This window comes from Chiroxiphia lanceolata, chromosome 1, assembly GCF_009829145.1.
Source record: "Chiroxiphia lanceolata isolate bChiLan1 chromosome 1, bChiLan1.pri, whole genome shotgun sequence".
Taxonomy (NCBI): Eukaryota; Metazoa; Chordata; class Aves; order Passeriformes; family Pipridae; genus Chiroxiphia; species Chiroxiphia lanceolata.
The window spans coordinates 9,168,633-9,190,941 of record NC_045637.1 but is presented as its reverse complement, the minus strand read 5'-3'; the positions used below and the strand labels follow the sequence as shown (position 1 = coordinate 9,190,941).

Sequence of the window (22,309 nt, the reverse complement as noted above, 5' to 3'; positions counted from 1 at the left end):
AAACTACGTTGTTAGTCTCATAACAAGTTTTGCAGTAATTCTGGACAGAAGGTCTCAAAGGAAATAGCTGAAGGAAATGAGGCACAAGTGTTAGGACATGTGTGAGAGACAGAGGAAAAAAAAAGGAGGAAGAATACAGGTTGATGAAAGAGACAAGGCAAAGTGGGAAATGCCTTTCCAGCCTTCTAAATAGTTTGCAGGAGGATTTGCTCCTGCTCTTGGGTAAATGTGAAGTGCTCACCCTGCCTTAATGTAAGGGCAATTACTTCACAGAAAGACCTCTTGTTCCACACAAAAGGGGGAGACATATGTGAGTGGTGACTGCAAAGTCCTCAGTGCACTCTATACCCATAACCCAGGACTACCCACCAGCAGCTCATTCATGCAGCCAAATCTATAGAGACAGGGCAGGACACAGTCTATTCATATGGTCATAAATTTAAGGCAGTGATAAAGACATATATAGGACAAATTTAAGGCATATATTGTTCCCCTAAATTTTTGGTGGACAAAAAAATGGGATTTTCCACCTTGCTCAATAACCTTTCTAAGTATGGGGAGGGAATGGGGAGGAGAGGGCTTCTCTGAGGTGCTCAGCAGAGATGGGCCAAGGGCAGCCTGGGCATGTGGTTACTCTTCCTCTCTGTGAAGAGCCAGCAAGGAGGAAAGGGGTACTTTTCCTCATGCTCAAACCCACAGCTCCTGGATGCTTCTGAAAACCGCTGAGAGCCACATACAAACAAGCACAGGAGGAAGAAAAATAACCTCAGGCTTTCTGAAAGGTGAAAGATGGGCTATAAGCAGAGTAACAGAGACCAAAAGCAAGTTTCACATTCCCTAAGGGATGAGGGTGTTTTCATATAGGCACTTTTTGAGAAGAAACATGGAAGGGGAATTCACTTTTCATTCCTTATGGCATTTTGCTGTTGCTCAAATCTACACGCCTCTGGGGGTACAAGGGGAAAGAGAAATTGAAACCCTAAAATTAATTTTGCTGGGGATACTTTAGACAAGGACAGGTTAAGCGAGATGTCATGCTCTCTATTTCATGACAGCTATGGGAGCAGAGGAAGTTCACTGTTAAGGTCTTTTTCATAAAACTTTGAGCATGCCATGTTTGTACTTAGTGTGGGGGAGTGTTCTCTATTTTTTAACTCTTCTGCCAAATGGGAGGCCTACAGAAATAAAGTCTTGAGCATGAACTTCAACATTTATAGAACCAGCATTCTGAAATACACAGAGAAAGGAATGTATTTGCTGCAAATACATTTTGTCTCAGAGGCACTGCCTGCAACAATTTCAGTTATGCTGCTATTGGGCACAAGCATGAGTCCGATTCTGATGACCTCCCTTGAAAGAAATACTGGGATTAGTAGACTACTACAGAGAGAATCAAAATATTTGAAAGATCGCCCCAAAAAATAGTTTTCAAATGTGCTTAGGTCTGGCATGGTTAATAGGAATTTGATGGAAGGACTGTTAGGCAAATGCTCAAAAGCCTCAGGCTGGTATTTTTCCTCTCATTTTCTTTTTACTCAGGAACCTCACTTTCTTTTTAATCAGTTGTTGTTGATGATGGACTAGGAACTCTTCAGTAGGTAAGTGTATAGTCACTGCTCCAGGACCAATGGCAGAAACCTTACGACATGCAGAGCTGGGAGTAAGTTCCCACCCCTGCTGATGGGGCTGATTTCAATTCAAGGGTGTTACTGGAGTGAAGCACCAGCCACAGTCTACTTACCAACAAGAGGAGCCAGTCTCCCGAAACAGTTTCATACTCCTTGAAAGTTGTCAGGACAGCTAAGATCAAACACCCCAAGACAATCAGAAACCTGGAATGAAATAAAAGAAAAAAACCGCAGCATTGTTACCCCTCTCTGTATTTGAATTGGAGATACTGCCTATAAAATCCATCAGGGGATGGCCCCTTCCTATTTGTGAGCAGAGAGGTGGGCTTTCATGAAGATCAAGGATTCTCAGCTGGGATGGAGCAGGGGAAACTAGCAGTGATGGCAAGATCCTAAGTCAGAATATTCCTGGAACAGACATGCATTAATTAACTCATTTGCATTCTTCAAGAATGAAATGGGTGATACTGCATTTTTGGAATGAATTGTATGATATGGCAGAAGACTGTATTGCTCAGGAGGTCTATTCCAAGCCGACGTGCTGTGTGCTTCCCAGAATGGCACTGCAGTTACAGTGGAATGAATCTACTTGGCACTTCCTGAGACCTGGGAAACAGTAAACGCTTCTTTACAATGCAGCACCAGGACAAATCCTCCCTTGAAAACTGCACTGTATTTCTTTTTTTTTTTCTTTTTCTTTTTGCACTCATTTCTATGCAGATGAAAAGATGAAAAGGTTTGAAAGAGAAATAGGAGAGGGTAAATTTCTGCTCTCCAGTAAACACAGTGCATGATAAATCAGTCTGTCTGTGAGGCTCCAGAACGCAGAGATTTAACTGAAAATTTAACTCCCACTGCTGGTAAATCCAATTCAATCTCGTTGATCTGCTATTCCCAGAGTCAAGCTATTCAAAATCCTTTATATACAAAGAGGTAAAAAAATCAAGGGAGTCTCATAAGTGATTACTGTGAAGCAGAGTGGGCAAAGCTCATATTCTGGTACTTTGTGTACCCAGATCATGGGCATTTTAATGTGCTTCCAAAATCTGATCCACAGGAACAGAGGGGCAGGTGGCCATAGAAATACTTTGAGTCTAGTAAATAAATTGGAAGGATGTCTCCATAAAAGCTCTGGATCCCCTGCTTTCATAGCTAGGGTACATCAAAGAAATGACAGGCATAAGGTACTGAAATCATCCAGGGGAAAAAGCTTGTGAGGAATCAAGCTGTGTTTAGTCTGTACTACCTATTTTGAATTTCAATCTGATACCTGTAGTGTGATTTCATTTCTTGCTGAGTAAAACTCCACTTTGTTTCACTGGGTGAAATGAGCAGAGCCACGTCCTGCAGTGTGGAGGCAGCATGCGAGGGCTCAGCTCAGAGACACGTGTCCTCTAACCTGCCTTGGGTTTTCATTTCCTTCATGTATGAAAAAACCTAGGGCTAGAGAACTGTGTTCTGAGAATTTGCAACTTCTTTGCAGGTGCAGTAAATGACAGAGTTGAGCTCCAGATAACTCCCGCTGCCTTTTGGGGGGGAATTTCCATCCACTAGCAACCTCCATGCAAGGAAAAGACAACAGTGAAACACTTCACAGCAAACCCTGAAGGATTACTTTGCTGTGGTTTCCTAAAATTAGCTGTTCACACTGAAGTTTCTTATGCCAGGAAAATTTCAGATCAGCCATTCTGAGCAAGTTTAGAACAGAAATAAATGTGTTTTCTCATGCTAAATAATTTTGAATTTCTTTGACAAGTTTCGCCTTTTTCCACTCACCAGACACGCTCCGGAGCATGAGTTATGTAGTTGGTAGGAAACAGCTGTGGGGTCCAGAATGTGTCTTTTTCCATCTACCTACAACCACACTCCCACTGCTCAAGACATTTGGCCTTCACTTAGCAATTCTGTGATGCTCCTGTTATGCCCTCTTGATTTGTCACACCATACCTTGTTGTCCCCACCTTGCAGTTATGAAACCAGTGGCTCTCTGGCTTGCCAAGACTCCTAATCCAGCTATTCTGCAACTCCATGAGCAAACTAGTGAAACCTCAACCAAGACAACGATTCCTTTGATTATCTATAAACTCTGGATCTGCCACATTACAGCCATTACAGTGGTACCATCACTAACACTTCACTTAAAGCCTTGGGCAGCTGCCTCTTGGTACTTTCCATTACAGACATTTCTTTACATCATGTGAAAATTCAGTCACCCATCAGCTCACAAGCATCATTTAGATGATTTAATGAAACATGAAACACACTGAAAGCAGTCCAAGGAAATTACATCATTGCATTACATCATTAGCTACTTAAACTAAAGGCGTGAATTTGCCATATCATCCAACAGAACGCCACTGTCAATTAAAGATTTTTGTCCAAGAGGAAGACAGAAGATGTTAGTAGTGAAATCGTCATCTTTTGCCTAAAAATGCCGGCGGTTTTACCACTAGAGGGTACCGGTGCTCCATAGAGCAAAGGGATAATGCTCGCTCTTGTTTTCCTTCCCCGTGAAACAGGCTCAGGGCAGGTGAGGTTCAGGTGATTGCACCCATGTATTTGATATACAAGAAAAGGAGTCTCACGGTGATGAAGGAGCTTTTTCTTGCTCGCTAAAAATCCTAAGTGTTGATATTAATGGACAAGGAGTGCTGCTTGTTTGATTACTACCTGTGGCACAGCTCATGCTGCAAGATCCAGTGCACCAAGTGAGAGCCCACCCATGAAAACAAAAGATCATGCAGGACAAAAGCTCAGTAAAAATAGGGTGAGAGAGTGAGATAGGAGATCACAATCGACAATGAATAATTTTAAGGTCAAATCTGAGCAGGGAGTATGATCTGAAACCCTTGTTGCAGGAAGTGCATGAATGCACCCCAGAGAAGCAATTGCTGAATTTGCAGTCCCAAAAACCACACAGACCGCAGAGCCAGACTCCTGCCCCTTCCTGCAGTAATTCGGGGTGTGAAGGGATGAAAAGCCTGTGTTTGTACACACAGGTGCAATCCATCTTGGAAGGGTCAGCTGTTCTCCTGCTGCACCACTTCCAAAGGATAAACACCAACTGCAAACACCCACAAGTTAATCAACTCACATCTCAGAAATCCTTCCTGAGCGTTTGCAATTGCAACTGCGGTTCAGAGCACTCCATCAATTTTATTTTGCATTGATGCTATGCAGCCCAGCCTCTTGTTTTGGATCTTGGTGTTTGTGAAGCCTGCAAGTCTTCTTGTGTCCTCTTTCTCTGGAAGATGTTACACAGATGTCATCTTTTCTTCATAGTCCCCCTTGCTCAGCAAAGATGATAACAAGGTACATCTTCCCCTTACTGCTTCTGCCCATACTGTGGGATCCATGGGACATAGGCACCGAGGGTTAGAAGAAAGAAATAGGGTAAAAATCAAAGTTTGAAATGAAAATTGAGTCCTATTAAGCTGAAGCTTACTGTTAAACAGTGTTTCAGCAGGTGGCAGTCCAGACTTCAAGACTGTAAATCACATATACCAAATAAGTACCTGAATGTGGTTCTTCAGCTTTTTAAAATTATCCTTGCTATTATTTTACATAATTTTTCACAGCACATTGCATTGTCCCTGTTTGCAGCATTATGCCTAAAATCTGATTACTTTGTTGTATGCATAAGTTGTAGATCACCAAATGGCAGTGCTCTTTTGTCACTGTCACAACTAATATGTTTTTCTAGTAAATATTCTTAGTTTTAGAAATCACATATTTAATAATCATGTTTTCTAATTATGATATTTTGGTGTATTAAAACAGCATTCCAAAACCAATATATCATTTTCCAGAAAAGAAGAAGTAATTTATGACTATGCATGATCATGAATCTAATGTTTCTTGGATGAGCTTCACAGACTGTTTTGTTTGGTAAATTTTTACGGATTTTAATATTTCCCATTTTTTGAGATTTCCTTATCTATCAGCTTTCATTTGAAGCCAACAGAATGTAGATCTAGCTGAGAACCTTTATATTTTTTATATACAGGTGCTTATCATGTTTCCTTTTCACCATCCCTTTCTTCAAAATTGTAGGGGCAGATCACATCGTAATTTGCCTGTAATCCATTCCAAACCATAGCAGTGCTTTTGAAGCTGTTATGAGGACTACATACATCATAGGCAGGCCAAACATTTGCATGTGGCATCATTTTGGCAAATTTTTGTGCTGTGTGACAAAATCTTAAATCTCAACAAGACTTAGTTGATAGTAATGTGTGCTTCTAGTGTTCAACTCATACTGCCTCGAAGTAGAGAGCTCAAGCTTGTCAGAAGTATCTAGAGAGGCCATTTCTCCTCTGTAAATGTAGGGACAGACTCTGGTGACCAGCTCCTATGGGGATGTTTCCTGTGTAAGTTAGCTGAATGCCACTTCTTATGTTCAGCCCTGGTTTGGATATAATTACAAGCACCACCTTTTAATAATGTTCATGTATTTCAACTACTAAAAGAATTTGCCTTCTGGCCACAGCAGCCCACTTCTTACATGACCAGATTTTTCTGAATTCCCTTGCTGTAAATTCAGGTATCACATCTACATGTGGTCAAGGATCCTGGTTATAAAATAATAATGCAGGGTCTGGGCAGGAAGGTCTCTTGAACAGCTATAAGTAAGAAATCCTCTGCAGTGTGACAGTGCAGACTTCTGCTTGCTCTCACTTCTTCAATACCATTTCTTTCAAGCCATTGGGATTTCTTCTGCCTCCAAATGTTCATATGGATCTTAGATTTTTCTGCTTTGCTTCATTTCAAACTTCCATATCTTCCCTTAAAGCTTGTGCTCTGGTTTCATTATGTTCTGCCACCTGGTAAATGCTAATGGAATTCTCTAAGATTGCGATATATAAGGAAAATCTGGCAATGTTTTGCTAAATTTTTGGTTTAGGGTACTCAAAGCAATATGGTTCTAAACGATGATTCCCACACACTTTCCCAAATTTCATATTGGAACAACCTTATTTTCTTCAACTATTGGCTTTTACCCATAAGGATTAAAAATGCATCTTTTCTCACAGTTTTTTCAGTTGCTCTATATTCCTACCCACCATCTTTTTCTCTTCATCCAAACGTCATTTTTCACAGAACATCTGCAGTATCTTGCACTGATCGTTTTATGGTTGCTAATGAGAGGCTTGAGTTGGGATTTTTAACACTAAAATAAAAAATGTCATTACCAAATATTTGAGAACAGCTCTTCAGAGAGAAGGGAATGCATGCCTGATTTCCACAGACTTGGGAATATTCACTGTTTAATATTCAGATTCTTGAATCTTTGCTCTTCCAAGCAATAAGACAGAGATCAGTACTAAGATAAGGTGACAGGAAAAATCTAAACACTTTGTGAGGCTACAAAAGTGCAGGGTGTGCAGGGAAAAGCACCGAGACACTTAGTGGAGGTCCTGGAGAAGGGAAAAAGCAGCAAGTCCTACAGGTAGGGAAGTTCAAAGGTTCCTCTTTCTCTGGATCCACAGATTCCACTGAGTACATATGGTTCCATGCAGGAGTCCCTGTTTCTATGCCATCATACAGCAAGGACAGGGTAGAAATGCCACACTCAGTAAGATGAATTACACTCCTGCTCTGCTGCAGTGGCAGAGGTAGAGCAAGTTCCTCCACAAGATGCAGAAGAAAACTCTAAGAAGTAAAGAAAGTTCACCAAAAGTACCCTAGTCTCACTGTCATACAAGCTCATCTGACAGGTGATGAGGTGGTAGCCCAGAATGACACTAGTCCATTGGTGACAGAAGTGACAGACATTGTCCCTTGCATGGTAGGAAGCTGAGCAAGAAAAGCCCAAACCCTCACTCATGCCAGGTTTTTGATGTTCTCATTGGCAGGAATGCCTCTGAATCAGCTTCACTGCCCTTTCCTTAAGTCTGGAAAGCTTTTAAAATCAAGATCTGGGAGAGGAAAGCTGTGCTTCACAGCAGGGCACCCAGGGTGCAGAAGAACAGCTTTTATATCAGATGATTCCTCTTTCCTTTCCTCTGTGTATAAGCCCAGACTCACGTTAAAGCCGCTTTGTCTTGTTGCTTTTTCCTCAGGTCCATCCTAAAAACCTTTTTCTTTGGTGCCAGTTGACCACCATTGCCAGCTTTCTTAGGGAGTCTGGCATGCTGGTACAAAGTATTTTGGGTCAACAATGTCAGATAGCACAGACACCATCAACCTGGATTTTCTGCTCCAGGGGACATTTCAGGAGAATGGCCTGACACATTTCCCAGATTTGCTGGCATGAGACTGCAAAACAGCCCAGAACACTACATTTCCCTTCCTGGTTTTACTCAGCTTGGAAGACAAGAGTCATCCACCAAGATCCTATATCCCTCTTGAGACAAGTGTTAAAGGTGCTCCAAAAGGCCTGGCATATGTAAGTTACTAGGAGAGACCTAGACATCTCATCACATGGGTGACTGACTGGAAGATAGATGGCAGGAGCAAAGGAGAGGCAATGACAGCATTAGCTCCCAAGGAGTTGTCTTCTATCCTCCTGCAGCTTGAATAAAGACAGAAAAGCTTCTGACCATTGCAAATAAATATTCTGAGTTACTTCGTTAGGGGGTTTAAATTCTATTTTTATATTAAGTGAAGGGCATTGGACTGAACCATTGTTTGGGGCTTTTATCTGCCGTGACCAGTATGCTTATCCATGGGATTATCTCTGGCTGGCAGTGTGCTGCTAATTGAGCTGAGACACATAGACAAGGAAACACGGAGAGCCATGCAGCACAGCAAAGCAGGGAGAGCACAGAGCCCAACTGCATCATCCAGCAGCCCCAGCTGCAGAACCCACAAATCAAAGGAGTTTCAGAAATGCTTCTGACAGGGCATTCTCCAAAGAACATCAACAAACTTGTGTGAAGCCATTTGAAGGTAAACTTTAAGATTCATACATTGGTTTCTTCTAATTTTTGCAAAATAAAAGTGTAGGGCATTTGAAAGTCAGTCTGTAATTGAGCAGTCAAGTGCCCAGCCTTCAGCAACCCTTGTAAAGAAGTGAATTTACATTATATAAAGAACCTAAGGTAGGTGTGGTAATCATCCATACGAATGCCTAAACATCTGGAGAAGAATTTCCATGAAGGTACCTTTTGAAATATCACGAACACTGCTGTGTCCAGAGAGAAAAAAGATCAAGGAGTCTACTTCAAATATGACAAAATCTCAGAGCTACACAAGAATTTGAATCTTTCACACAGACATGCACTGATCTTCCCACAAACTCTTCACATTTCTTTAGAAAGGAGGAGAGGAATGAGTTATATACTCTGAGTAAATTTTTAGAAAGCTCCAAAAAATGCAAACGGGAGAAACTTCTGAAATGTCTGTTGTGCCTTTTGCCATGACTGAAAACACTGTCATTGACATTTTCTACCTTCCCATTTTAAATCAATAAAAATCAAAAGACTGTAGGAGACAGAAAAAAACAAATAACCAGAAAAAAAAACCAGTGAAAGAGCCCACCCATCCACCCTTTCTAGGACTTGACCAAATTCCCTTTTTTCACAGCCACTCACGTCAAATATTTTAGGTCCTCCAAAGGTGATATAGCTGAAAGTGAATTTCTAATGTGAAGGCAGCACTGTCCAGAAATAGCCTCTGTAGTCTCTAATACAGTTTCTAGGTAGGGAATTAACAATATTAATTTGATGGTCAGACAGATTCTTACAGTGAGTCTTTGCTCTTTATCCAAGACTTCAACCAGTTTGGAGGTTTTGATAGTTGTGGGGTTTTTTTCTATTTTTGACCCTACGTTGCAAAAAAAAAAAACTTCTAAAAATTCCAATACTTTCAACCTGACACAGCACTTTCAGCCAGGTGGGACTGCCAAGTGAAAAAAACATTTCCAGTTGGGACTGTATCTTCTTTGCATGTGCCTTCTCAAACTCCATCACACACTCAGCTTTACGTGTGAACATGAGCACTTCATGCAACGATCTCAGTTTTCAAATGGAGTGGGACATGGAGAAGAAAAGTTGCATGCAATATCCATTTCCAATGGATATTATAGCATGGTCAAAGATTTGCAGCTATGTAAGGAAGAGCTGCGTGGCTGCACATGACCTGCACCCCACAACACTGCCAGGACTCTCCAGGTCCAGGTAACAGTTTAGTGGGTTTTCCATTATGGGCAAGGAACGGCGTCCTCATAATGAAGCTCCTGTGGAGCCAAATGTATGGCTCAATTCTCTCAACTTAAGTAGGATCTCTAGATTTCCTGGCATTAACTTCATAGAGAGCTCTATCATTTTGCACCTGAGGTGGTCATACATGTGGCTGTGACACGGGCCACCTGACTCAGGACTTTTCCAGCTAAAAGCATGAAGTATTACAGCTAGAATGGAAGAGAGTTCTTTCCCACACGGTGTTTAATCACGGCCTGAACCGGAGAAAATCAGGCAAAGGTCTCAGATCTTTGCTTTGAACAATCCAGTTGTTGGGTTTTTTTTTAAATCCATGAGGACTTTCTGAAAAGTTTCTAATTTTTATATAAGTGAAGAGTGCAGAGTCATTGCTGCATCTTAGCCTGTGTTACAACACTGCACATCAGCTTTCCTTAACAACCTCGTCTGTAGGCTATGACCCATTCACAGACCCAGTGGTACTGCAGAACAAGCTCACACCAGTCAGTCAGAGAAGGATTTCTTACTGTGCAGAATACAAAGCAGATGAGCTGCTCTCACTTTATCCACCGAAAGAGGAAAAGAGGAGAAAGGATTTGTGCTAAAAGATGCAAGGTCTAAACCCACATTACAGGAGCTGTGGATATAATGAACAGTGGTGGTGTGGAGGAGTGCTTTTTCTTGGAATACACAAATTGAGACAGACAGAATACTGTGTTAATAGACCCACCTTCTCTGCAAATTAAACCAGATTTTTAATCCAGTTTGACTTGATGCTGTTCCTGTAAACCTTTTCTTACACCAGATTCTTCATTTTTCCTTTGTGCTCCATAGATAAGCAGTCTGTAGTTTGGCATTGATGATTGGTCAGGCAACAAGGATTCACAGCTCTGGCCCATTTCCAGTACCCCAGAAAATGGCATTAGCTGGAGGCCAGGGAAAGGCCACTGAATGTAGAATATTCTAAAATGTATCTCTAGAAAAGAACTGGGAATGTCTCAGAGGCTCTGGATTATCTCAGATACCATGTGAAATTAGCCATTTTTAAGCCTATCAATATAAGAGTCTTATCTCAGTCTGATTGCAAGGGATGGGCTTTTATCTGATAATGATGGACTGCCTGGTGCAACTTTTGGATGCCTTTAGGATGTTACCTGGGCAGCATGGTCTCCTAATCACACCTTCCCCAGATGGCTCAGTGCTTGCTGCCATGTCCTTTCTCTCAGTGCAGAAATGAAACCACTCCCTGTAACTCAGACTCACACCAATCAAACTACTGCCACAGGTCTTACGCAGTTTATTACCTGCCTTTCAAAATGTATTTGAGGGCTTCTCTTCTCTGGTAGTTCTGTATGAACACTGGAATTTTTTTAAACATTTTGGTGGGAAGACAGAAGAGGGACAGAAAGTGGATTTCAACCCTAAAATGTTAGCTCCTGCTTTGATGATTTAACACGTAACAAGATATGTGGTCTGGATAGAAATGTGAGGGTGATGATCAATTGTTTAGAGGCAAATACCTTTATAATAGTGGGGGGTTTTCAATATTTTGCCTTTAAACTAATGAGAATATGTCAATGACTTTTAAGTGATTCAGCAAAGGTGCTTACAGAGGCTGTGTCATATGGAATTTCTGTAAGAGCTGCACCTCCACAGGAAAGAGCACTGAAGGATCTGCAGATGCAGGTCCACAGTGCTAATGGAGCCACTGAGGCCAACACAGGAACAGCCAAAGTGTGTGGCACAGATAACTTATTTGTGCTTCTTTTTCATCTCCAGTTCACATTCATTAGTAACTGATGAGTTGTGTTAGCATGGCAAATGAATCACACCCTCCTTGAAGGTGAACTGTGGATAAGCTCTTTGGAGGTCATTGTATCCTCAGAAGTCTGATTTACACAACCAGGCAGTAAAATAGCACACAGTATTTGTGTGCTATTTGACGTATTTGTGTAAATTTGATGCTGTTTTGAAGTATTTCTGCTGTTTTGCATTGCCATAAGCAATTAATCGGCATTCAGAATTCAGAACAATCATCTGTAAGCATGTGATATTTCATTTGAACTCTAAAGTCATTGGAGGAGGTTATCAGCCTTTTCCAGACCTGTCCAATTTTATTCCTGAAGTGTTTCACCAGCATCTGCAACAATGCTTCTCAACACAATGTATGATGGCCCTTTTGCTCAACTGACTCGTTAATATCTCAGATTACATTATCCCCGTTCAACCGGACAGGTTCAAACAAAGACAATTCTATGAAACCTTCAGGAAAAAAATGGCAATATGGGAATATTATTATTTGTTTTTCTTTGAAGAAAGAGCTCTATTGAGTCAAACAAGTAAACTGAAATGGCACAGAATTCAGCATATGTAAAGTCCATTTAGAAAAATAAAGCCCAATTTGCAGTTCTTATTGCAGAATGCAATCTAGCAAAGCAGTTTAATCTCTGCTAACAAGTCTGTTGGGACTCACAAGTTTGTGTCCTCAAAATACATGAATCTTTGGGTCTCTCCTTAATGGAATAGCTATTTTTACTGAAGGATGTTCCTCTAACAGAAGAGTGCTGGGCACAGTGGGACACAGCCTCGGCATAACTTTCCTGTTCTTACTTGACATCCATGGGAACAGGAATTCCTATTCCTAATTCAAGCTTTGCCACCTCCTTCTGTTGTGGCATCAATGCAGAGAGTGGTCTAATAATGAATCTGTAAGAGTGGAGAGTTACATCCATTTTCAGATATAGCACGACGGATCTGACCAGCCAGCAACAAAGCTCACTCAGAGAGCAGAGCAGAACAGCCCTGAGCTGCACAGACTGTGCCAGCTGGATCAGTGGGAGAGCAGATACTTAACTCATACGTGTGCACACAGATATTTGGGTGCCTGAACTGAGTATCTAAATCATCCATTGAATCTCATCTCATGCAGGTGAACAGAACAGAAAGCCTGGAGCAGAAAGCAGCAATACTGATGCTCTGCTTACAACTTCCAGTGTCTCTGCCAGTCCCGAATACTGGGATGATGGGGAAGAATTGCATCTGACATATAGAGCTTTGCCCTTTTCCTGTTAAATTAGGACTGATGCAGAGGGATAAATGTCAGGTCTAGGCTTTTACTGACCTCCCAGACAACTGTGATGGTTGACACACGCATCTAAAGCGCGTGGAAAGTCAGGTTTTCCTCCCTCCACATCCCACCAAGACATCTCCAGGGATAGGGTGACATACTTGCCATGTGACTACAGGAAACAGTGAGCACTAGGCTGTAACTCTTTCCCGGGTGAAAAACATACTGCATCAGATGATCCCTCCAGTATCTCAATGCTCTGATTACATAGGGATATTAGCTCTGCCTATCTACAGCATTGGCCGTACATTTTTATCTGGTATAACATGGCTTGAAGTTGTTCTCAACACTGATTAATTATTTAGCTCATAGGGTCTAACTGCTCCAGGGATGTTTTCTGAGTAGTCTTGATCAAGATGCTCATGACTGATTGCACATTGATTTTTCCATTGCTTACCAGCAGCAGTAGTCCCACAAAGGTTCAGAATTCTGATCTATACTCACAGTAGTTCATATTTTTTTTAAACAGGAAATTAAGGAGCCAGTTCCAGGTGGCTTGTTAGCGGGGAGGGGGGGGGGGGAGGTGGAGGGTGGGGAGGAGAGACCTTGAAACTATTAAAGTTATTAGAAGTCTGGGGGTGCTGTGGTAAATTTAACGATAAAGTTAATTACTCACAAGAACAAAATTTGAAAGGATTTCATGGTGAATACTTCACATTAAATTACTGCCACTATTTTGGTCATTGTGACATTTTAAAAATAAGCACATGGTTATACTCAGCTTGCTTGCAAGGTTATTAGATGTGTCTCAAGATGCCTGCTTTAAGTGTGCACTAAACAGATGTAATGTGGCTGCGGATGCTGTTTATCTAACACAAGTGACTCAACATGCCCACAATAGAAAGCATGTAATTAAGTTCTGCACACACCACTGTTGGAGTTATGGGGCAGGCTAAGAAATATTTCATTCTTTAGACTCTTGAGGGAACTTGTGCTCCTTCTTCCAGCATGGATCACTGTGTTCTTTCCTTCACAGGACAGAAGAATACAAAAATGTGTGAAATCTTTCAAACACAAATATTTTTTTGCCAGGAATTTTGAGACATTGTCCTTATGCAAGACATGTCCCACTGTGCACAAAAGCAGGAGTAGCTTTTCCCTTGGGCCAGCACAGCAGAAATTAATAATGCAATGGTCATCTTGTACATTCTGTTGCATCTTTCAACCTTGCTCCAGCGCTTAAGCTCATGTCAGCTTTATTCTTTCTGTAATTATTTAACATGTGGAAATTCTTTATGTTGGACGATACCGTCACATATAAAAGCTTTTTACCTTCTGAAAGTTGTTTCAGATTTTCTATTTATTTCTAGCACAGCTTTTATTAGTGCCCTAATTTACAGAGCATGGAATAAATTGTATGTCTGTCTATTTATCTTTTTGTACAGCATTAATCTTTCCGTTTTCAGCTCAAAAGCAGGGTTTATATTGTAGCTATCAGATCCAACAATGACTTCATAGGCTGATTTAGCAACAGTCCCTATCAGTTAGTTGATGTCCCACAGATTCAAACATTGTGAGTTGGATGATAAAGGAAGAAGCAAGAAATAACAGTTAAAAAAGGATTGAATGCAGGGGTTGCTGGCTCCTCTCAACTTGCTTTTATGGTACAGCAACCTAGCTAGATTGGAGTTACTCTAACAATTCCTTCAGCTAATGTTCCTAATTGATAAAGTAGCAATGCATCAGATTAGAAATCTTTTGAGTGCATGTTTTCCTTCATTCAGCTAGGAACAAATTAAGTATAGACACATTTCCTAGGATATCATTTATTTCATAGATATATATGAAATACATGCCTATGCTTTTGGGAGCTACCACTTCTAATATCTTAATGACTTTTTAGAGTCAGCATGCATTGGTATGGTTTCTATGCTTTTGCCTGTGCCTTCAGGTCCTCCTCTACATTTAGTCTCCTCCTCCTGCAAGATGGAATTCAGACTCCTCCAGGCCATGAACCAGCTTGCTTGCCTGGTGAGGAAATTCTAAAATGGAGGCAGAGCAGGTAATCCTTCAAATCCTACATGCTGTTTGATGGACTTAGGTGCCTCAGGACCTCTACAGTGTGGACAAAACTAACAGGTCGATGCAGAAGTGTCTTGGCTGAGGAATTTAAAAGACCACTTGAGCACTGCTGCATAAGACAGGATACAGAGCACCTCAGTGATCTGGAGACATGGCAAGACTCAAGCTTGTGCAGTCCACCTGCCAGCATTCAGGAGAATCAACATCCAGTGTAAAGATATGACAAAGTTATCCTGGGTTAACTGTCTCCTGGTGATCCTCTCAGGAGTATCTTCTTCTCTGTTACTCATTCGTTGGTGCCCAGTGGGAACTCAGAAAACCTGAAATATTACCCTGGGCAGATTTGGATAACCATAATTCTACCCTACCCTCAGCCTTATAGTCTGGACCTTGGCAATACTGGGCTTAGGGGTAGTTCAGACCACGTGAATCTGTTGCCCAGATCTTTGCTAAGCACCACAAATTTACATTGATATCCCTCTAGTTACTCTGTAATGGGATTTCAATCCTGATTAATAAGAAAAAAATATCATCTGTGGTCCCTGAAAACAAGTTTCTGTACACACACCCTTAAACCTTACCCCAAAGATGGAGAACCAGATCTGGTCAAACAGCAGGCCACACTATTACTGTTACTTATTAGTACCTCTAATTTAATTGTAGGTATGTTAGAATGAAAGTGCTAGAATTAATGAATCTATCAAGGGCATTAAGACAAATGTAGCTGAAGTAGAATGGGTTAATTTTTCATGCTAAGAAGGAATTAATTAATGTGAGAGCACAAAGTCCTATGCTTTCACAGTTAATCTGCTTCCATTATCATTGTAGTGTGGATAAAGCAGGCTCAGGTATTTCTACATCCCACTGAAACCTGTGCCATACTTGTGGTTTTTGTTTATTAAAAGCAGTACATCTGCAAAGGCCATCATTGAAGGAAAGTAATGAAAGCTTGAACAGAAGTGCATAAAATCCAGGAAGTCTTTGATGCACAGAATGACACACTTTGTATATCTTACTTCCACAGTCTGAGTTAAGCCAAGCACCAGATTTGGCATCAGGTGTTTCACTCTGGCATCAAGTATTGGCTTAGGCCTAGATATAGATATTTTATTTTCTTTTCCCTGGAACAGGCATTGCCTATTTCTTAGGCTTATCTGGGAATTATTTTGTTATAGTAAGAAATGATTAGTGTCTCAATCTTCACACGCTTGGTCTTCAGTATAGGACTTTTTTATTTAAATGATTCAGACACATTGTAGAGATGACTTTGTCATTGTCCTGGTGAATGCACTGCATCTCTGATATCATCTGAAGAAAACACTTAATTTTCTGTGACTACATATGACTGAAGCTGTTGGTCCTTGTAGCCTTTTCTAGTGATTCTGGAGGCTGTCCATCCAGCATGGAGGTGCTGGAGAGGTTGAAACTCCTGCACATGCAGTGGACACACTCCTGAAATTAACATGGAAAGGTCATAGAATCATAGAATATCCTGGCTTGGAAGGGACCCATCAAATCCAACTCCTGGTCCTGCACAGGACAATCCCAATAATCCACCATGTGACTGAGAGCATTGTCCAAATGCTTCTTGAACTCTGTCAGGCTTGGTGCTGTGACAACTGCCCTGGGGAGCCTGTTCCAATGACCGACCACTCTCTGAGTGAAGAACCCTTTCCTAATGTTCAACCTAAACCTCCCCTGACACAGCTTCAAGTCATTCCCTTGGGTCCTGTCACTGGTCATCAGAGAGAAAAGATCATGCCTGTCCCTCTGACTCCCCTTGTGAGAAAGTTGTAAACTACAATGAGGTCTCCCCTCAGTCTCCAGGCTGAACAAACTAAGTGTCCTCAGCTGCTCCTTCTACGGCTTCCCCTCCAGACCTTTACCATCTTCATGGCCCTCCTTTGCTTACCTCTAATGGCTTAATGTCTTTTTTGTGTTGTGGTGCCCAAAACTGCCACAATATTCAAAGTGAGGCTGCCCCAGTGCAGAGCAGAGCGGGACAATCCCCTTCCTTGCCCAGCTGGTGATGCTTTGCCTGATGCCCTCCAGGACAGGGTTGGCCCTCCTGGCTGCCAGGGCACTGCTGACTCATATTCAACTTGCCATCAACCAGGACCTGCAGGTCCCTTTCCCAGCACTGCTTTCCAGCTTCTGGTTCCCCAGCCTGGTCAAACATCCAGGACTGCCCTGTCCCATATGCAGAATCCAGCACCTGCCCTTGTTAAACTTCATGTGGTTGGCAATTTGCCCAGCCCTTGAATTTGTCAAGGTCACTCTGCAGGGCCTCCCTGCCTTTGAGGGAGTGAACAGCTTCTCCCAATTTAGCATCAGCAGCAAACTTAATATACCTTCTGGTCCCAAATGCCTATCTTTCTCCTTATTCCATGTTTCTACACTCCCTGCAATTTTACTGACCAGCTCTTCTCCCTGGTTCCCAGAACAGCTGTAAGAAGCTGACATGACAGCACAGGATGTCAAGTGAAAAGTACTAAATAAAGGAAGCAGACATCAGTAGCTTCATTTTCCCCCTGTCAGGTTTAAAATAACTTTTGATGAATAGGGAGAACATCTTTTCATGTGAGCTAAAAATATTACAGGAAATTAAAAAGGGTTGTGAAGATGTTTAATCTGGAAAGTATATTCTATCATTATAACATCTTTTACGGCAGTTTTAGCTCTGATTTGAGCTCAAAACCTCAAACTAAACTTAACTTTGGAGCCCTCACAACATCTCCAGAGCGTATGCTGGTTGTATATTTATAGACAGTGTTACATGAATGTTCTTCCCTCTTTTTGTGCAGCTATTCAGTAGATATCAAGGCAGTGGGTAGTACTCCGGAACACATCTGCTTGATATACCAGCATTATGGAGTCAGGAAGGTTTAATTTAGCAACTTTAACTGCATGAATTGTTCACAGAGCTTAGATGTGAGCAACCAGAAATTATTTAATTATTTTTAACATGAGGCAGGTTTATATGTGGGAGTGAGCATGTGAATGCGTATCCGAATTTATTCGCTGGCAACTAAACGTCCTACAGATATTGGTTTGCTACTTCTAGGAGAGCTGAAAGATCTAAACTACCTTGATCATCACCCCATCCTAAAGAGGATTTCCCAAAATGCTTGAACAAATCTGACAAATCAAATTATTAATTGATTTTGTGAAGTGTTTCTACTCTTCAGCTAAAAAAAAAAAAAAAAGAAAAGAAATAGAGAGACAAAATGAACACCTGTGCCTTGGGGAACGAAGCCTAGAAAGAAACATTTGGAAACTTAAGAAAGAGTATGAAAGGAAAGCCAGAGATTGATCTTATGCTTATAGAAATTACTGGCAAAACTGTCAGTGACTTTAATAGTGAAAGATCAGAGCTTAAAGCATGAACCCAAGAGGGGAAGAAAAGAAACAGGGCAATGATGAAAGACAGTAGGCAGAGAGAAATGGTGACAGTCAGGCAGCAAAGCCTATAGCCAAACTCTTTCATGTAAAAATCTACACGCTTCAGTGACCTAAGCACTTCTGATGTCTGATGATTTCCCTCTTTGGGGGAGATGGCCCCAAACATACTGTCACTGTGCACTGAACTCAAGATGTTCAAAGTTGCTGATTATTTTTCTTTGATGTTTTCTCTCTTTTTTTTTTCCCCAGCCAACTTTTGTCACCTTAAGAATTTTTACCCCACCAATTCTGAGTACCTGTGTCTCTGGTGAATGGGAGACACCTTAAAGAGCAATTTAAAGAGATATCTTACAACTGTAAAAAAACCCTTTTCATTGTAATAGCTTGGAGTACAGGTGGCAAATTGAGCTGCCCCTTAGCTAATATCATAGTTTTATCTGCTTTCCAGTAGACAGATATGTACAGAATAGGAGAAACCTACTAAGGCAGTGAAGGCCCAGGGAGTGGAAGCAGACAGGATTTAGCTAAGGTTTTATTATGAGAAAGAGTTAGTTCTGAATTTTACCGTGTCAATTCTGAAGGCCTGGGACTCTAATCGTGCAAAGACTTTACTGTGCAATCTGTGCTGGATATTACACCATGATACATCATTCCCTGTTCACAACACGAATTCTTTTCTGACTGAGATTTTTGAAAACTTTGAGAAAAATAAAGCATATGATTCACCTCCCATTGATCAGCTGAACCACACTAGGCTGCAGAGCTTGTGAGGATGTAATCTTTTGGGGGAGTTAAATTTTAACAGACTGCTGGGGTTATTTTTGGTTTGTCATGTGCAAACTGACTGTAATCTCATTGGTACCCACTGAGAAGGCAGAAAGGATGAGGGCTGTGCTAGAACTGATGGTGAAAGGTTATTCTTAATTTTGATCTGGCAAGCGAGTTATCAGACATCATGAATGACAAGATTCCTTCTCCCACTCAGTCAGCAACAAGCAGACTTTAAAACCTACTGTCATAAGAAAGCATAATTACAAAGCCATTTCAAAGTCAAGGTTGAAAACCTCAAATGCTTCATTGCCCCTTAATATGAGAATATGAAAAAGCATCATACTTTTTCCTCCTTGCCTTCATTCACTAATATTCTAAACAAAATCTGCAGCTGTTCTGGGAGGCAATTGACAGTTAAAGACAAGAAAGAATGTTTTACCTTAATATATATAGAGAGAAAAGCGTTAAGGAAATGAGAGGTTTCTGGATATTTTTGGCAAAATCAAGCTCTGGATCAAATTGTCTGGCAACAGAATGGAGGTCTTTACCATGACATAAGAACAAATGATGCCACAGGCTGCTAAAAAAACTACTTATGACTGGATGAGGCTTTATGTTAATTTAAAATGCAGTGATTCAATAAACAGCAAAAGTGGGGATCATTTCATGGGTTTGTGGGATGACATACCACCACAAACTAACAGAGTAAAGTTTTCCATCAGCATCAGTGCTGATTTGAAACGTCTGCTTTCAAAGCTAAAGCAAACCAAGGGAAAATTAAATAATAAATTTATTTCTTAAGTAAATGCTTCTATTTACCCTCAAGGAAATATTAAAAAGAGACATGTAAGAGGATCATTTGATCTAGTTATATAATGTGAACAAATCTCTGAGTAACAGCTGCAGCACAAAGAGGGCATCAATGTTAACTTTCCAGCATGGGCATCAATGTCTGACAATTGGCACTCATGGAAAATACTTTGTTGCATATGCAAAAACCAGTTGCTAAGAGGATCTGACAACTATTTAAAGCCAGAAAGTGGCAGGCATCTTTATGCATGCTCAGTGTTATGGTGTCTCTGTAATCCTCTCAACTTCAATGCAAATATTTGTGGGTGAGAGGTATCACCTAAGTTGAGTAAGATCTCTACTGTCTCGCATGTAATGACAGAAGAGAGGAAGAACAGAACAGAAGAGTGATGTATAACCCACATACAGAATGAGCCACTGGCTTCTATAGAGCCTGGTGCCAAAATGAAATGATTGCCTTTATTCAACATGTCCATGCTCAAACTATTTAAACCCTACTGCTGCTGAAGACCTACTGAACCCCTGTATGCTACATGTCCTGCTGCTTTCCACAGACTGACAAATATGAGACATAAGGTTAGCTCACCTGTCTGATGTTTGCTTGCTGGTGACAAGAGAGAAACCTCAAGTGGGAACTGAAATTGTAGACAAAATGTCATCCGACACAAATACATGCCAGAAGCCCTGTCTTGTGAGAATGAAATATTGTCCACACAATTCAAGATACAATAATTCAAAGAAGCTGCTTGAATCTAATCACATTTCTGAAAATTATGCTTTTTTTGTTTTCTGGTGTCAGTCTGATATCTGACCATAAGCATACTTTAAGCATACATCTCACCCATTTCTTCTTGCATACAGGAAGACAAGGTAACTTCACATACAGCCTCTCAATGCAGTCTGGCAGTGCTCTTATGATTCCCACAATTTTGAAACACTCTACAGAGGCAGGATCCAAAACAACAGAGGTAACATTTCTGATGGGAGGTTTCTCTTAGAACCATATTAACAATAACCCAATAAATTAATTCTGCTATCTTCACAATTCTCCTGGGTGATGTCAGACCATACCTAATGCTGCCTTCCCCTGAGTTACACAGGCAATCAGAGCATGCAGAACAAATTCAGAGTTCTGCTGAAGGAGACCTAAGGAAGTGCAAATTTACAAAGGTTACAGGGCCAATATTTTCTGGAAATTTCCAGGACCCACTGTGCTAACAAAACTTCAGTTAAGGGAGCCTTGTTGAGACACTCCTGAAGTGTGAGGCTTGTACTCAAAATTCATTAAAAAAAAAAAAAAAAAAAAAGCCGGTTCTGTGTTATTAAGAAACAGTGGCTTGGTAATTTCCTTTGCAGGACATATTATTTAACCTGGAGCCAGTTTACAATCTTGGAATATGAATTACCTTGCACTAGTGCTATCAATACCAAACACACAGAGGTGTGCTTTTGCAGAGCAACTGGTCTCTTTATATAACCTTAAATTGAAATCATCCATTGCCTTCCAGTGCTTCCACGTTAGTGTGTGATTTCAGACAAAGCCTGACAGCCAAAAGCAGAAATTGAGTAGGAGATTAATGTTATCTGGTGACAAACAACTATGGTGGATTTTCTAATAATGCTGATAATAGCTCATTAATCACAAATGAAACCCTGCCATAATACAACCACTGGCTCACGGGGTAAGGAGGAGGTTACCCACAGTAAGAGCAATCACCCTCCCTGCACCCTTCCCAAATGCCATGCAGCCCAAGTGGTGTCTGCCAGCACAGCTCATTTTGATGACCACAGCTGCTGTCAACACAACTGTACCACTTCCAGGAGCACTTATACTCCTGAGGAATGGGGAAAAATCACCTCTGGGACATGCAACATGGCATATCAGACTAGGTAGAGAGTTCTCCCTGGGCAAAAGTTCATTTCTGTGGTGCTCTGAGCTCCCAGATGAGTTACTTTTGGTTATGCAGGACCACATCAAAGACAGCCACTCTTGGTTGCCATTGTGTTCTGAGATTTACCTCTCTCCACCCCACTGAGGCAAGTAATATTGACACTATGAATACAGAGGTAAAACAACTCCATCTAGTGCACAGTGGCTGCTGTGATCTTGAGGAATGAGACCACTTACTGTCTGCCTGAGAGCTGCAACTTGCTCCCCCTCCTCTTCTCCATGGAAGTCTGGGACCTGCTTGTGTCAGTCTCTAAGTCCCCATGAACTTCAGACCCTAACAGAGCTTTTGACACAGCAAGGTAGGATAAACTTTGCAAGGTGATAACCTACATTTTTAATCTTGCCCCTCTGCACTGTTTTTCTCCTCCTTGGCAATTCCTCATTACTTGCTGCATGTTTCCCTCATAGTCTCCCAGCCCACATCCGTTGGTCACTTTCTCTAAATCCCTTTAGCCTT

The 22,309-nt window shown here is 41.2% G+C and overlaps 1 protein-coding gene across 2 annotated transcripts in view; it reads right to left on the bottom strand.

Annotated features, from left to right (window-relative positions):
• Positions 1-22,309, bottom strand: part of KCNQ3 (potassium voltage-gated channel subfamily Q member 3) — a 208,741-nt gene that overhangs the window by 37,249 nt on the left and 149,183 nt on the right. For both annotated transcript variants that reach the window (XM_032694352.1, XM_032694358.1), the window contains exon 2: positions 1,742-1,832. In XM_032694352.1, the coding sequence (XP_032550243.1) occupies positions 1,742-1,832 (91 nt within the window). The remainder of the gene's footprint in view (positions 1-1,741; positions 1,833-22,309) is intronic.